A 14,982-nucleotide genomic window follows, 5' to 3' on the forward strand; every position below is an offset into this window, starting at 1 on the left:
AAAAACATTAAATGGAATTGCATATCGTTAAAAAATTATTTTGATAAGCATTGGATTAAAGTTGTCACTGAGGTAAGCGTTTCGTTTATACTTTAACAAATGTATGACTTATGTTAAAGCTGAAATAGTGTCATTAATTTCACTTACAGCAGAGTTTCAGTTGCAATCGATATTTTAATGATCTTAACGTGTTGCATTTTTTTTAAATTTCAAATAATAAGTTATGGAGCATACTTCTGGTCCTCACACTTTACAGCAATAGGCAGCGTAACGACCCGATAACTTCGAAACACACAGCCACACATTGCCAAATTGAAATTTGACTCATAGGCCGATTTCTTGTGTTCGATACTCCATCGCATCATGTTAAACGCCTCTGTCAAGTAAATTGAAAATCCATTTATGTTTTACAACGCTTTTTATTTTTATTCAACACCATATATCTTCAAACAGGCTGTTCCTGAACGGAATGTTAATCGCTGATAAATGTTTTAAAGAGTATTTAACAGAGCATGGTCAATTTCTTGTCCTGTTGCATCTGGGCCTCTGGGCCTAGTGCATTAAATATTATCCGTTGCGTTTTGTTCCACCAACACTCCCGACCTAATGTTCGGTCTTACCTTAAACGTTTTGGTAATCCAAATTCGGTCTTACCATAAACTTTTTGTTAATCCATGTTTCAAATCATTGTGAAACACATTAAAAAATATGTTTCGATATGCAGAAATATATGATATGATGAGATTTGGAAGAGTAGTGTTCTTAAAATTCTTTATAATAGTAGGAAGTAGTTTGTGCGTATTAAACCAAGAAACATCTGTAAAAATACCATCGGCGTTTACATTTACATAGATGCCATGTTTTGTATAAAATATACAATTACAGAACAGCGATCGGATCTGCGATTATTGCTCTGTAGTTATTAAGGATAATTCTCGAAAATGTGTAAATACAATATTGTACTCCGCCAAGTTATTCACAATCATTGCGCAAGTGTTGCCTGGCGAAATATAGATCCACTTTAAATGCTTCATTTAGAATATATAAGAAAACATATTTTTTTACTCTGTATTTTAAGATCGGTTTGAATAATAGAGCAGATCCAGGGGCGCATGTATAAGAACTTTGGGTTGAAAATCAAATGTATAATTACTTGGTTGGTTCTAAATGAAATATACCTGTTTCGAACGCACCACCACGGATCAAATATATATATATTTGCTCTAGTTTGCCCAAAAAACCATCTAGAGCACCAAAGTCCACATTGCTTCAGCTTTTTTAAGAGACAAGTGCCAGTTCGACAATATTTGATAATATATCAAAAAATACTTTTTCATCGGCATGTTGTATATTTATTTCTAGATTGTTCTTTCTGTTGTTAAAACGCATTACTCACTTGGAAATCACTTCGATTTATGGAAAGAAAGCAAATACTCTTTAACAGATATTCTTGCAAAACAAAAACAACAGAGAAAGAAAAGTACCAATGAAATCATATTGGCAATATATTGGATGAAATTCAGTTAAAATAATACGAGGAGGTGTCGACTCTTTTTTCTCCACTGATACCACAATTATAATATCCTTGTTATTATTGCTGATCTGTTTTTAAACTTAGAGCGTTCTCCTAACACTTTATATTTTCGCTTTTTAAAACAGAATTAACGCAGCAATTTGGACGTGTAATACAATTTAATAGGCCCATATGAATTAATCGCTTACATCGAGGCATAATTATACCATCTATCATGAAGACTTGGCAATAAATGTAGCCTTGAGTGTTCATTAGCCATTTCTTTAATATGACGTGAAAACCAAGTGCTGGGCCCCTCATACTATTCATCATACACAGTGGCTACACTATTCTCACATGTTCTGTCGTTTTCGGCGTCGGCGTTCGCGTACTGCACTGTTTAAGGTAAACGTGTATTGTCCATTTCACTGTTTCTTGCTACGGGTATACTGTAATTTACATAAAAATTGAAAATTCAGATCGAACTTTTAAATTGACAGTATCGTTGTCAAAAAATGATGTGTTACAATTCGACTTTACACGGAATAGTAGTAGCTATACTATTCTCCCAAATGCCATTGTCGTCGGTGTCGGCGAAGTTAAACGTGCATCATCTCCATATAACTGTTTCTACTACGGGTATCTAAAGGAAACATTTAATATGTGTTCGGCTTTATTGGGTGAGGTTCATGACCAAATTTAAGAGCTCTTATCTACAATTAAGTCGAATGAGTTCGCTGTTTGTTTTCATAATATGTGTAACGGTAAACGTGTAACAATTGTTTATTACATTTTCTACTTCAAGTAGACAATTTCAACTTCACACATGGGTTCGGGACGATAGTATGAGAATGCCGACCAAGTTCTATAACCCTGACCTGCAATTGAGCTTTATACTGTGTTAAGTAAAACGTGCATTATCTTAACATTACTGTTTCTGCTTAAATTAATTAATTGAAACTTCACACAAGTGATCGGATTCACTAGGTGATATGAGAAAGTAATGATCGCTTACAAAGATTCATTACTTTGACATATATTTTAGTTGAACTGTGCTCCCTCTTTGTAATTAGAACTTTGGTCAATGTGAACGTATAGCTTATCTCTATCACGTTTTACTAGTAGAACAATTGAGACTTTATACACATGTTTGGAGTAATATAGTCAAATCAATGACCAAGTCCTATAGCCCGGTCTTGAAAAAGCAATACTGATCATTATAAAGGCACCAAATATTTAAGACGATTATTGTTTATATAATTTTTTAAACGTAAGATATATACACTATACAAACTAACACGTGCGGTACAAGCGCATTTGTGTCAACATACATTGTTGAACATCGACTAGACTGTATTTGTCACAGTGCACATCAATGTCTTTAATCAAATGCGAACACATACTTTAACTAACTATTTTTGTATGAGATAGTTCAAAGCGAGCTTTAATATGCAATTACAAATACAAAGTATTCGCGTAATTCTATTTATCCGAGCAGCACGATGCCACCACACCCGTGCGTTATCAGGAAGTATTAGAGCGTCGATGATGAATGAATTGAGTGCATGTATGTAGTTAATTATTTCAAACACCATTATATTACTGTTAAAGTGCCGTTGTTGGAGAAATAAAAACTATAAAACGTGTTGTCATTCACTTTACTTAAAGATTAAATAAAGCATGCTAAAGCATGGCATGTAGTGCACTTTATGTTTATATTATAACTCATGTATACTCAATTATATTTTGATAATGAACTTGACCTGTTTGATTTGATGATTGAACTAACATGCTTAATGCTAAGATGAGAAATCATTTTCGAACTAACTACAGGAAAACACATCTCATTATTGAGACACATCGACTTTTTTCCATATTTCAAGACATGCCGTTTTGGATTCTTATTATACTGTTTAAGGGACACAATTTATATATAATTATTTAAAAATCCGAGCAAACATACTCTTTTTGCGCAACCTATATTACAGTAAAGGCAAATGTGCGCGACACTTTAAGTTCCGCGAACGTCCTTAAAAAGTCGTAAACAAATTATTCAATGGCACAATTAAAATAATTGATTGTGTGCTATTAATTCGCGCTTAAACATAATTGCCTGCGGTAGACAGATTTGTCAGCATCATACTGGTATTTCCTGCGCAATGAATATCCTTTTGAAAATTAAATGAATGTTATAAATGGAATCACTTCAATATATCGATGGAATCCCAGTGAGTGGTTTGTTTTCAATTGAAAGCGGCGCAATACACTTACTGAAATCAGGTTAACGCATACTGTATGTAGTGCAGGACTAGGTCTGAAGTCCCGTTTGCAAAATTGGGTTGGGAGATTTTCTCACTTGATGTGAGTTAATTAGTCCTTATACATGATAAATCACCGAGGAGCTTGTCCGTCACACTGCCAGGAGCCTCAAACTACCCAAATCCAATATGTTGTTTGACATCACAACAACTCTTTGAAACTGTTTGATACGAGCAACCCACACAACATGAACCACTACCCTTGCATCGGCCTCCTCAATCCAGTTTAACAGTTCAGGAATGACTTCATTACCAAACTTAATTGCTGGAAGAGCTTCATTGTCAGAGACAACTGAACTTGCAACTCTAGGGTTGGCACAGGCGTCATTGCAATATATAGCTCTTATCGATACTTGAAGATTATGCTTATTTTCCTCGGATGCCCAGAATTTATTAAGTTGTTTGGGGATTGGTGTGTCTCTGCTCATGTCGATAATTGCAATACCTGTTGCTTCGTCTCTGCGCCGCAACCGTTGACCTTCCTTTAAAGACATTTCAACGTATGAGTCTAGTACAAGATGAATGCCCCTCACATATTCTTGACGCTGAGTTGATGACAGCATTGATTGCACCACCCAGAGTGGAAAATTGTGCAAGTGGCATCTGTCGCATCTTAGACATGCAGTCCACGATGACATGAGTGGGAAGAAGAGATTCCTGACTCCATTTACTGATGTCCAGTCTAGATTCAATCTAAGTTTTGACTTATTAACAAGGGCTGGGAGGTAGCCATCAAATAATGGAGATTAAGAAATCAAATTATGTGATAATATCTGCTTGAGGGACATGCCTCTTTCCTTAGCAATGTCCATGCTCCTCTTTTTCATCTGCCATATCTTTGGATAACGGGGCTTTCCGTTCTTTACGAATAGCTGTTGATGTCAATAATGACTGTTTAAGATGGTAAGTGAACTTGAGAATTTTTCTCTTTGAAATAGTGGAACTGATTGTTTTGGCTTTCGCAACTTTTCTCTCCTGCCTGTATGCGCGGTATACACGTTCACCATTTTCAATACATTTGGGAAGCCGTACAGCAACCTCTTTGTCAACAGCTAGTTTTGTCAGTAAATTGTGTAGTGGAACACTGACCGTCACTGTGTATGGGTTCTGACGTTCGAGCACATAGTCCAACAACATTTGTACATTGTGGTTGAACGAGTGACGACTAGTGGCGCTCAGCGAATGCTGAAGATGACATTCTGTGTGATCCATCGGCTTGTTGGTGATTAGAAGATTGAGAAGGCTAGTGATGGACCCTATCTCATGGAACAAAAGCTCAAATTGTGCTTCTGTATATATTAACACACAAATACAATAAAAGACAATGCAATGTGTACATTCTTAACATTTTTCTAGTTTTGAATTACACTCTGTATAACTTTATATGCACACATTAAAAGGTTCTTATATACATGTGGTTGCGTCGCTTCATTTAAATGTCATGACATGATCTGGAGCTGGGTTTTAAAACGCGATCATCTGTCAGCAAAATAATCATTTCTTCTTTTGGATTTAATGCGTTAATGTTTGAATTAATTAAAAGATCACTTTCTGTTAGAGTAACTCTTATATTTGCGAGTAATGCACACATCATTAAAGCATTCTGTTCACTTTCGACTCTCGTCATACAGATAAAACAATATCGCTCATTTTCCGGAACATCTTCATAACATCCTGTTTGTATACGAAGTGGTGCGACACCACAGCGAAATGTTGCCAAGGCACTACGTTGCGATACATGCGATACATCAGCACAGTTTGAAAACAAAGCAAGCATTGGCGACGACAAGGTTGCACAGAATTTTCATCTGTACACATGAATGTAATTTTTGTGAATTATTTTATTGTATACATTTTTGAAGCAATATTCAATATTGGATCACAAGGCCATATCTTTGAAACGTAAAAAGGTTGTTTCAAAATACATTTGTCTAAAAAATACTGTGCTTCTGGTTAGCATGGTTTGCGTATAATGAAACACATAGAATATGGACTCATATTTTTCTGAATAAAACTTGAATTTAAAAAGGGTGTTTAAATTCGTATCGGATAAAAGTGCGATGGAACGATTGCATCATTACATCTTAAAAGTAAATTGGATTTGATAAACTGGATACATTTGTATATTTGAGATAAGTTATCTAGCATGCGATTTGAATGTCGCACTCACAATCGCATGTTGCTTTCAATCTCGCAAATCACTGGATCAACGACATAATGCAGGTAATATCATTGTTAATTGTCCCTTTACAGACGTCTATCCTGACCTGATGAAATAAAATGCATGAAAAGACATATCTTATTCCCTGACTTGCTGTAAGCAAAACGCAAAGAAACAATTGATTTGTCTGACACATCATTGACGTTTAGTTATAAGTCGATTATCAAAGCTTCAGTTGCATTAACCGGTTTCCTGTGGTCTGCGTTCAGCTACTTATAAATGGCATAGAGAGGTTCATTGCAGATAAGGAAGTCACAACACCCAATCAATTATGTGTCGAAAGTATCGCGTGTATCAATATTGTTATATTGGTTATTAACAGCAATGAGCATGTTTTGAACATAGTGGCTACACAATTCTGGGTTATCAAGTACAGAAAAATTATTAGTAAAAGGTTACTTCCTTACTTAAAGGGACCGTCAACCACGAATGACGAAAAAAGAAAAGTTCTAAAATACTAAATTTGTTTACAATTATTAGTTTATATTGTTTAAAATATCAAGACTGGTATATTACATTACTTGAAAAAAAATCATATTTTTAGTAAATTCGGTAATAAAATTCCGCGACGTGAAATCGAAAGTACATCGCGAAAATAGGTGACTTAACGGTATACCGCTATAAAAAAACGCAAGCATTATATATATATATATATATATATATATATATATATATATATATATATATATATATATATATATATATATATATATATATATATATATATATATATATATACCCAGTACCCAGTAAAATTTATTACCGAATTTACTTAAAATATGAAAACTTAACAACTTTTTTCAAGTTATGTAATATACCAGTCGTGAACTATTTATCAATATAAACTAATAAATGTAAAAAAAATAATACCTTATTTAAGAATTTTTCTATTTTCGTCATTCGCGGTTGACGGTCTCTTTAAGAATATTCATATTTCATGTGTCCGTTCATTACTTAATTTTGAACCAGAAGTGAGCGTGTACCCATTTATTGACCTTCTTATCTGTATCACCGCTACTTTATGTAATGCATGGGTGTATAATTCCACCTTAAAATGAATTTGCCAGAATGCACACGGTTATAAGTTGCGAATAGGCCGAGTCATACGCGTTCGCCTTTTTGTCATTAGACGTATGAAATGAGACTTTATTATGTTAGTTCATGAACTTGACATAGTTTATTATTTTGGCATTGAATCAAGTTTTCGTTTAGATCTACTTACAATAGTCTCCTTCATTTATAACAAACAACTTGAAAGCACCATGAAACACAAGCGTTTGATCTTAATGTTTGATGTTTGGCAGAGCATGTTAAATATTGAATGTCAAATATTTAATATTCCGTCTTTATAGGGGATGTATGTTTGTTTCGGAATAGCGTTGGTGTCGATACTGCGTGGTAATCACAAACGATGTTTACCTTAAATGTTATACATATATGTTCTGTAAGCTTTGCTTACAAATTGTTAATACGTATATTCACCGGTCGTATCAAATCCAAAGATAAGTTCATGTGCTTGATTGATTGGGTAACTAACATTAAAATAGTATTGAAGTTACAAAGAAATGACTGGAGTAAATTTAATTTTCCCGGTGCAGTTCAGTAAAAACACTGACTATCGCTCCTTCAATGATGCTTAAACACTAAAAACAATTTAACAATACTACAGTGTTTTTTAAGTAATTAAACTGTTATGAACGTCGTTTGTGTGTACTAAGCACTTGCTTAGTCTACCTTGTCTATTTAATTTCCAGTGAGACTTTCAATAAATTACAATAACCTAGCAGTGTCATTTTTGTATAACTCTAAGTTTACATGGAATAACGTATCGACGTCGTCCAGCTTTTTTAAACATTTCATACATAAATTGACACACATGTGAAACAACATTAGTTCTCATATCGGCGCTGCATACAAGAAATTTTACGATTTGTTTTTTTGGGGGGCTAAACTTTATAACATTAACTCCTCCCTACAACAGCCAATCTCATCTATATAAGCGTGACGTAACTTTCCGTTTTTAACTGTATTCACACATCTGCGATTAGTTTGAATTGAATAATACACTTAAATTAATATAAAGTTAAATAGTGAATAAGCAAACCCATTTAGATACGTGATTCAAAATTAAACAAAATTGTGTCTTTGTTTGTGTTAACAAATTATCACTAAATCTCTATATGAAAAACGCCCCCTCTCATTCTCCCTTAAGTTATGTATACTATTGTTTGTTACGGTACGTCGGAGGTTCACGTTTTGAGAAGTTTCAACGCAGCTTATTATCACATTAAAGTAATGGTCTAAATATCTGAGATGGTGAAATGACTTACTGATTACATAATTAGATACGAAAATGGGCTAGCTACGCCACTGCTATTCACGAAAAAATTAACAAAAGTAAAGTGTAGTACGTGTTTCACACAAAGAAACTTAAAAACAATGTTAGCAATGGAACGATTAAATGTTAACATTAAACTAAAATGGAGCAATTATTTATGTTTCTCTTAGTTTGAAATATTTAAATTTGTTTCCACTTTCACTTCATTTTACTAAAGGTGTTTTATCCTCATGTCAGACATGCGCATGCGCAAGCGCGTAAACCAATAACAGCTAACCGTTGGCAACAGAAACCCGATATGTTTACATGTTTAAACTTTCAGGTTTATCTAGCCGGGCAAATTACAACCCAGCAATAGTCGTTAGGTTGATATCGACTGCGACGGTTATCGTTGAATTTTATGTGAAGCTTTGTGCGCGGTTAAATTAAATATGCCTGGCAGTTTATTTCGTGATGGATTTAAGAAGGCGCGCAGCGAGCCAATTAAAGTTTGTTCGCTGTTTGCAGTTATTATTTTGCTTTTTGTGCTGGTGACAGTTGTGATTATTGTTTGGACAATGCCTGATATTGAACCTGTAGATGGTAATAGACATATTTGTTTGAGGGATGGCGATGCTATTTCGTGCGAAGAAACGGTTCCTACACTGACGAAAATATTAGAAAAAGTCGGTTATATTTCTTGTTTTTATTATTAGCAAAATAATTTCTGTATTGCGTGTATCCTTAAATTATCAAATCGTATCAAGAGTGTTTTTTTCTTTTAATTAAGAAATAAATATTGTATTAGCCTATTCGTATATACTTTACAATATGACATAAACCAAGAAATTGTTAAAACATATTAATAAATTGTGGACAGCTCTGTCGCTGGCGGATATAACCACTCGATACTAAAATGACATGCTTTTCAATCCTTAGATGAACTTAAACTCTAAGAAGAGCACTGACAGCCATGCTACAAACTGTTTTACCACTGTTCACAATTATTCAGGTAGTTTAACTGCGATAGAAAAGATATGGACAGCGGGCGGTTTACTTGATGGCAAGATACTTGGATTATGAGAGAATGTATTCATCGAATCGTTGAACCCAAAAGACGAAACACAGTCGGTTTAATACACATACAGATTTTGTCTTCATCGCAAGAGAATGTTTGTGGTTAGTGTTTGCTAGTAGGATCTATTAAATGGAAGATAGTACTTAAAGATACTAAAAGCAAAGTGATGAGGATGTTAATTTACTTGTATAAGGTATCTACTAAACCATATTAATTATAAGAATGAATGTGACACATGAGGAAGTACGCAGCTGGTGCTTGAAACTGAGGGAATTTTCGCGTGTTTTTTTTACTTCCTCATATAACTGCTGACTGCTTTATATAGACATTACGACTGCTTCCTTTTTCTTAGAGAGGAAAACAACAATAGTCAATTATGTTCGCGGCCAAGTGTACCTACTTGTTAGTGAAATCTAGTAAACAACTGAATTGTGGAATATCATGGAATATTTATTATGTTTGTGTATGTAGTTAAAGACGGACTGGTTGAATAGGACTACATTCAAAATTGACACTATGTATTTCGTCAGTTTTAGGATCATGACATTCAAAGTTCAGTTTTTTAAACCTGATTTAGGGTGAACAAAATTATTAAAACAACGGATAAATTAATCAAGCATGCCTATTTCACTTGGTCATTAAATCAGTGTTTAAAGTTACTCTCAGTCTGGATAGCTGGAAGAAAAGAGAAATGAAGCTTTGCAACATCGCCTTAAAAAACGATTTCAATCTGAAAAATATGTCAACGGTAACTTTTTAATTTTCCGGAAGACGAAACTAGAGAAGAGTTAACATCAAGTGATGTAGATATTCGTTACCGAAATCGAATCCGAACAAAAATATACAATTTGATGCATGTCATAACAAAATCCTTTTATTTGAAATGTAAACCGTTTTCGATTTTAATAATTTTTTTACCAAATTTTCAGGAACTAGCCGACGTATATGCTAAGACGCTGAAACAGGACAATATAGACACCAAAAAATACTTTGATGGTATTTAATATTTTATTTTTTATATAACGCATGTATTGTTTATGTTATTTATGTTTTGTGCATGAAAACGTCTTAGAGCCACCGTGTTATTTTTGTATTTGACGAAGTATTTACCTTATTACTAAAGGTACGCTAGGAACATAGTGGGGTTCACGCTTAAATAATTGTATATTGAATATTGAAGGTTAATTAGTCGAAGCCTTTGTGAACGCCTTGTTAATCAGATAAGAAAACAAAACAAATACTGTGAGCGACATTTGCGAAATAAGACACTCTATATGGCGCAATGAGGCATAGACAGAGGCATGGGTTGCGTATGACGAAGTTGTTCATATTATAATACTTTATTAAACATGAATAAGGATCTGAATAAAGCGCATCTCATATCTCATTTTTTATAACGAGATTATTATACTAGCAGTTATATTGATAATATAATGTGTTTGGATGTTAACTCTTTTACAGACCATGTTAAAATAGAGTTGAAGAATGATTACTTAGCATCAATCCCTGACATGAAACCCGCAGCAAAGCTCGTTGGTTTGATTACTTATAAACAAACAGGTATACACATGTAATATAGGATTTCGTCAGTAATTAATCCCGTAATATAATACATATGAACAAATTGTCATCAATAAAGATACATTTTTTAATACTGGTATGACGTTATGCTAATCATTTTAACAAATATTAGGTTAATATTTGTATTAAATAATGTATATTAATTACAGCTTTTACTTATTGATGTAGGTTCGGTTACTATGAATTACACGCCAAATAAAATGGAAACGGTGGTAGCTTGGTTTAATGGCAGAGATTTGGACTATACGACCGGGTTTATGAGATACGGCATGAGATACCAAAACGGTCGTCTTATTGTGCCACTGACAGGCACGTATAATATCTACTCTTTCTTGAGTCTGACGGAAAACAACGACACACCTGAGGACCGGGCTCAACATGCAAATGCGACGTTGGTTAAACATGCAATGTACAAGTACAATGTCAAGCTTGGAGAAGATGTGGAAATTGCGTCTTCTATTCAGACACACCGGCAGTCCGCAAATCGTAACTTTAATGCTTTCAGTTCACACATTTCTACTTTGGTACAATTAGAGGCTGGTGACGAAATTTCTGTAAAAATAAGTGACATTTCACTAACGACATACCCAGGTGACAACTTCTTTGGCATTCACATGGTGTGATTAAGACGTCCACATTGGAACTGCGTGCTCGTCGCGTGGATGCTTTCACTAAATGTTCCAAAGCATATTAAGCGAGTATCTACTCCAGTATGCACACGAATTCGAATTGCTTGATCCAGACGACGGTACGGGTATACAGTGTTTTTCTTGTCATTCTTTGTTTCATTTTGTCTTTATATAACTTGTTTACTGAATGATTTGCTAACTCAAGATCTACATTAATACAACTTTATACTAAAATGCGTACGTCTTATTTCAATCGTAAGTTGGTTTTGGAAATATTTTTTGCAGTTACTCATCACGATCATGGAGATACAAATTATACTCCCAAACAAATTACCATGACAATATTGCAAATCATGAGAAATGCCAGATGTAATTGTCCAATCGAATTACTTACAATAATTAATTAAGGCGAAGCTCTCATGTCACATTTTATAATAATAAAATAATATTTGATTTCGTAACTGGTGACATCATCGTGTCATCGCTTCTAAATTATGTCATCCGATCTACTTTCACTGTCTCGGCTAAATGCATAGATCATCGGGTTTATATCGTTTAACTTTATTAATATTACCCCTCTGGCGGCGTTTCTCGGTTGAATTAATTTTAAACAGTCACATAAACAACTAAGCTATGTAGTATGGATCTTTTACCCCCAACATTGCTCCTTCTTTCTGCACGTTGATGATCTGATATATTAATTATATGATGCTATATTCTTAAATATTTTTGTAAAAAGAAGGGATGTAGTTGACAATGGTTCATAATTTCATTTATTCGTTACTCAAAAAAGTGTAACTCTGTTGCTCTGGTCTCCTTCCTACAATTGAACTTTGAGTAATTAAATGGTAATTAAATTGAATGCGTTGAATTGCCTTTTACTATTGTTTAACTTGAGTTGTTAACTGTCTGCTATGATGTTAATTTTTATTTACACGTATATGTATAATGAATAGTGATGGGCCAAGTGTGATGTTGAGCGCTCTCAAACCGGTTAAAACCCCCAATGCTTTTTATTGGCCGTTCCTAGGCGGTGACCCCAGCTTTATTCTTCTATGTGTGTATGTTGTTTCTTATTGTGCTGTTTCGTACTGATTTGACAATTGGTCACTTGCCATAAATAAAGGACCATTAAGTTGTATATAATAAGAATGCAATACTGCTCGAGCCGCTGGAGTTTCACTCCGTTATATTAATACGTAGACACATTCGAAAGTTCCTTCTTTTATATGATTGTAAAAAGGCTTGCGCTTAGCTGTTTATTAAGCATTGACCATAAGGTTTCCACGCGCAGAATAACGACTTCACTTGCGTGAATTTCCCAGACACCCTTAGATGCGCATTATTTTGTATTTTATATAAACGGTTAATATACACAACTAGAGGAAATGATATGATAAATAAAGTACCAGGTTAGTGGCGTATACAGATAAGTGTCTTTAATCGGCTCCATAACTAACATACTTTGTTATTACTCGTGTGGTTAAAATTTGTTCACACTCGCTAAATAAACTTAGTTATATTGCACACTAAACAGATTTGTTCTATGTATTGCATTATCGTGATTGATTTTTTTAAATAACGCACCGTAGTATTAACGACATTGTAGATTTGTGAATCATTTAAAGCACTGTTTTTCTTGTTAAATGTACTTCAAATCCTGATGTAATTAGTTAAAAAATAAATTGTGTTCTTTTCGACAATATGCAAATATTTTAAACAAGAAAAGAACTATATGCAGTTATGTTTTGCGTTCCAATACCATTTTAACATTTGTATATTATAAAGTATGCATGTTTTGACATTGTTTATGTGTACATAATTTTTGGTTAAATAAAATATGTACAGTAAATAAGCCGCATTTTCCATCTGTTTGAACACAGCCCATCTCTTTAGATCTAATATAATCACGGCATTTGTTTCCTGAATTCATTATCTGTTTATTTTGTTGTCAGCCGCTTTCTTACAGAGAAAGTATATAAACTATGTTGACGCATATAATGCAATTCAAGTTTCAAGTATAAATTTTTATACCGACAAAACTTTCCATTACACAATCATAAAGCCGTCATGAAAATAAAAAAGAATCCATTCAAAATAAGCTGGTTCTATATTGATAATTATGGGTGGTCCTTTGTATCCAGGTAATCGATAGATTTAACAATACGGTTGAGCTCCGCTCACGTTTCCTAATTGCCGCGAATGATTAAAAGAATACAATGTATTTAACTGCTGTGTGCTACATAAGTGTTCAGAAAGACCTCTGAGTGCTGTGCGCAGTGATATTTGCATAGCATATAGTCATTTCTCTATAAGTACACTTGGACGATTGAAAACGACATTTGCACATAATGCACGCAAATTAGCTTTCATTTACAAGGTGATAATTATGGAAAATACGTATTCGGCTACGTTGCAGAAAATAAGAAAACACATTTTAATATGGAATCCATAGAAAAAAATGATTTTAATACATCCTGTTTTACTCTTAAGTATGTAGTATAACATAAATGCAACGTTTTGTTTAAAAGAATCAGTACACAATACTCTGAAAAAATGCCGAGTTTATAAATGTGATCAGAAAATTATATACACTTATGTCTTGTCGAGTTAATAAATGTGATCAGAAAATTATATACAATTATGTCTGTCTCACTAAAATAAAAGCTGTACTTTATTCGCAGCTAGCGGATAATGAAGATGGTCATCACAAAGGCATTAATAATTTGAGTACGATCTTAAATCTTAATACAATAGAGTAAAGAGTCTATTCCAAAATATAAAGGCTGAAACACACATAGTAACTTTTATTCAAACATAAGTCAATTACGTATGCAGGCAAATTAAAAATGAACTATACAAATACTATTTATCACAACGTGTGATTATATTATTTACATAACAAAACTTCGACCAGCGCACTAATAAACATTGTTTATAGGAGTATAATTACACTACGTATTTAAATTACTTAACTCAGCTGAGCTAATCAGTTATAAAAACTACAGAACTCACCTGAAGAAATATATGAAGCATTATATAAAAAGCTGCTTACAATAAGACAGTTAACAATGCAGATATTATAATGGATTCAGATGAATTATCTGTAGATTATTTGCCTGACTCTTATGTCAATCAAAATACCAAACTAACCGATGAATACATTTTATGTGGTTTATCTCATAGACACTCAACAGTTTTCAACTTTGATAACGGAAACGAATACGACTCGTAAGTGTTTTAGGAAGTTTAGAAATCTATCCACAAGATGTCCTTCTTGAAAGCAAAACTGCAAGCTGTCTCAAGTGCTCAAAGTTTTTAGCGC

General features: G+C 33.7%; 1 protein-coding gene and 1 long non-coding RNA gene across 6 annotated transcripts in view; both read left to right on the plus strand.

Moving 5' to 3' along the window:
- The window catches only part of LOC127836362 (uncharacterized), a 501,905-nt gene that overhangs the window by 10,667 nt on the left and 476,256 nt on the right, over positions 1 to 14,982 (plus strand). The window lies entirely within an intron of this gene.
- LOC127836354 (uncharacterized) lies at positions 8,711 to 12,989 on the plus strand. Of its 5 annotated transcripts, none has more exons than XM_052362946.1 (5): positions 8,711 to 9,055; positions 9,309 to 10,195; positions 10,377 to 10,443; positions 10,909 to 11,007; positions 11,197 to 12,989. In XM_052362946.1, the coding sequence occupies exons 2-5, from the start codon at positions 10,139 to 10,141 to the stop codon at positions 11,649 to 11,651; spliced, it is 678 nt and encodes a 225-aa protein (XP_052218906.1). In that variant the 5' UTR covers positions 8,711 to 9,055; positions 9,309 to 10,138; the 3' UTR covers positions 11,652 to 12,989. The 5 variants fall into 5 exon arrangements, with proteins under 5 accessions (XP_052218906.1, XP_052218904.1, XP_052218905.1 ...); XM_052362947.1 differs by having other exon boundaries at positions 8,712 to 9,055; positions 9,309 to 9,548; XM_052362944.1 differs by having other exon boundaries at positions 9,309 to 10,443.

Source organism: Dreissena polymorpha, chromosome 6 (assembly GCF_020536995.1).
Source record: "Dreissena polymorpha isolate Duluth1 chromosome 6, UMN_Dpol_1.0, whole genome shotgun sequence".
NCBI classification, from domain to species: Eukaryota; Metazoa; Mollusca; class Bivalvia; order Myida; family Dreissenidae; genus Dreissena; species Dreissena polymorpha.

Bases quoted from the DNA above. Each gene is read 5' to 3' on its own strand.
- LOC127836354 (XM_052362943.1), top strand. From the start codon at position 8,822: ATGCCTGGCAGTTTATTTCGTGATGGATTTAAGAAGGCGCGCAGCGAG. The intron at 9,056-10,376 runs GTCGGTTATATT...CCAAATTTTCAG, and splicing joins TGACGAAAATATTAGAAAAA to GAACTAGCCGACGTATATGC. The intron at 11,008-11,196 runs GTATACACATGT...TTATTGATGTAG, and splicing joins GATTACTTATAAACAAACAG to GTTCGGTTACTATGAATTAC.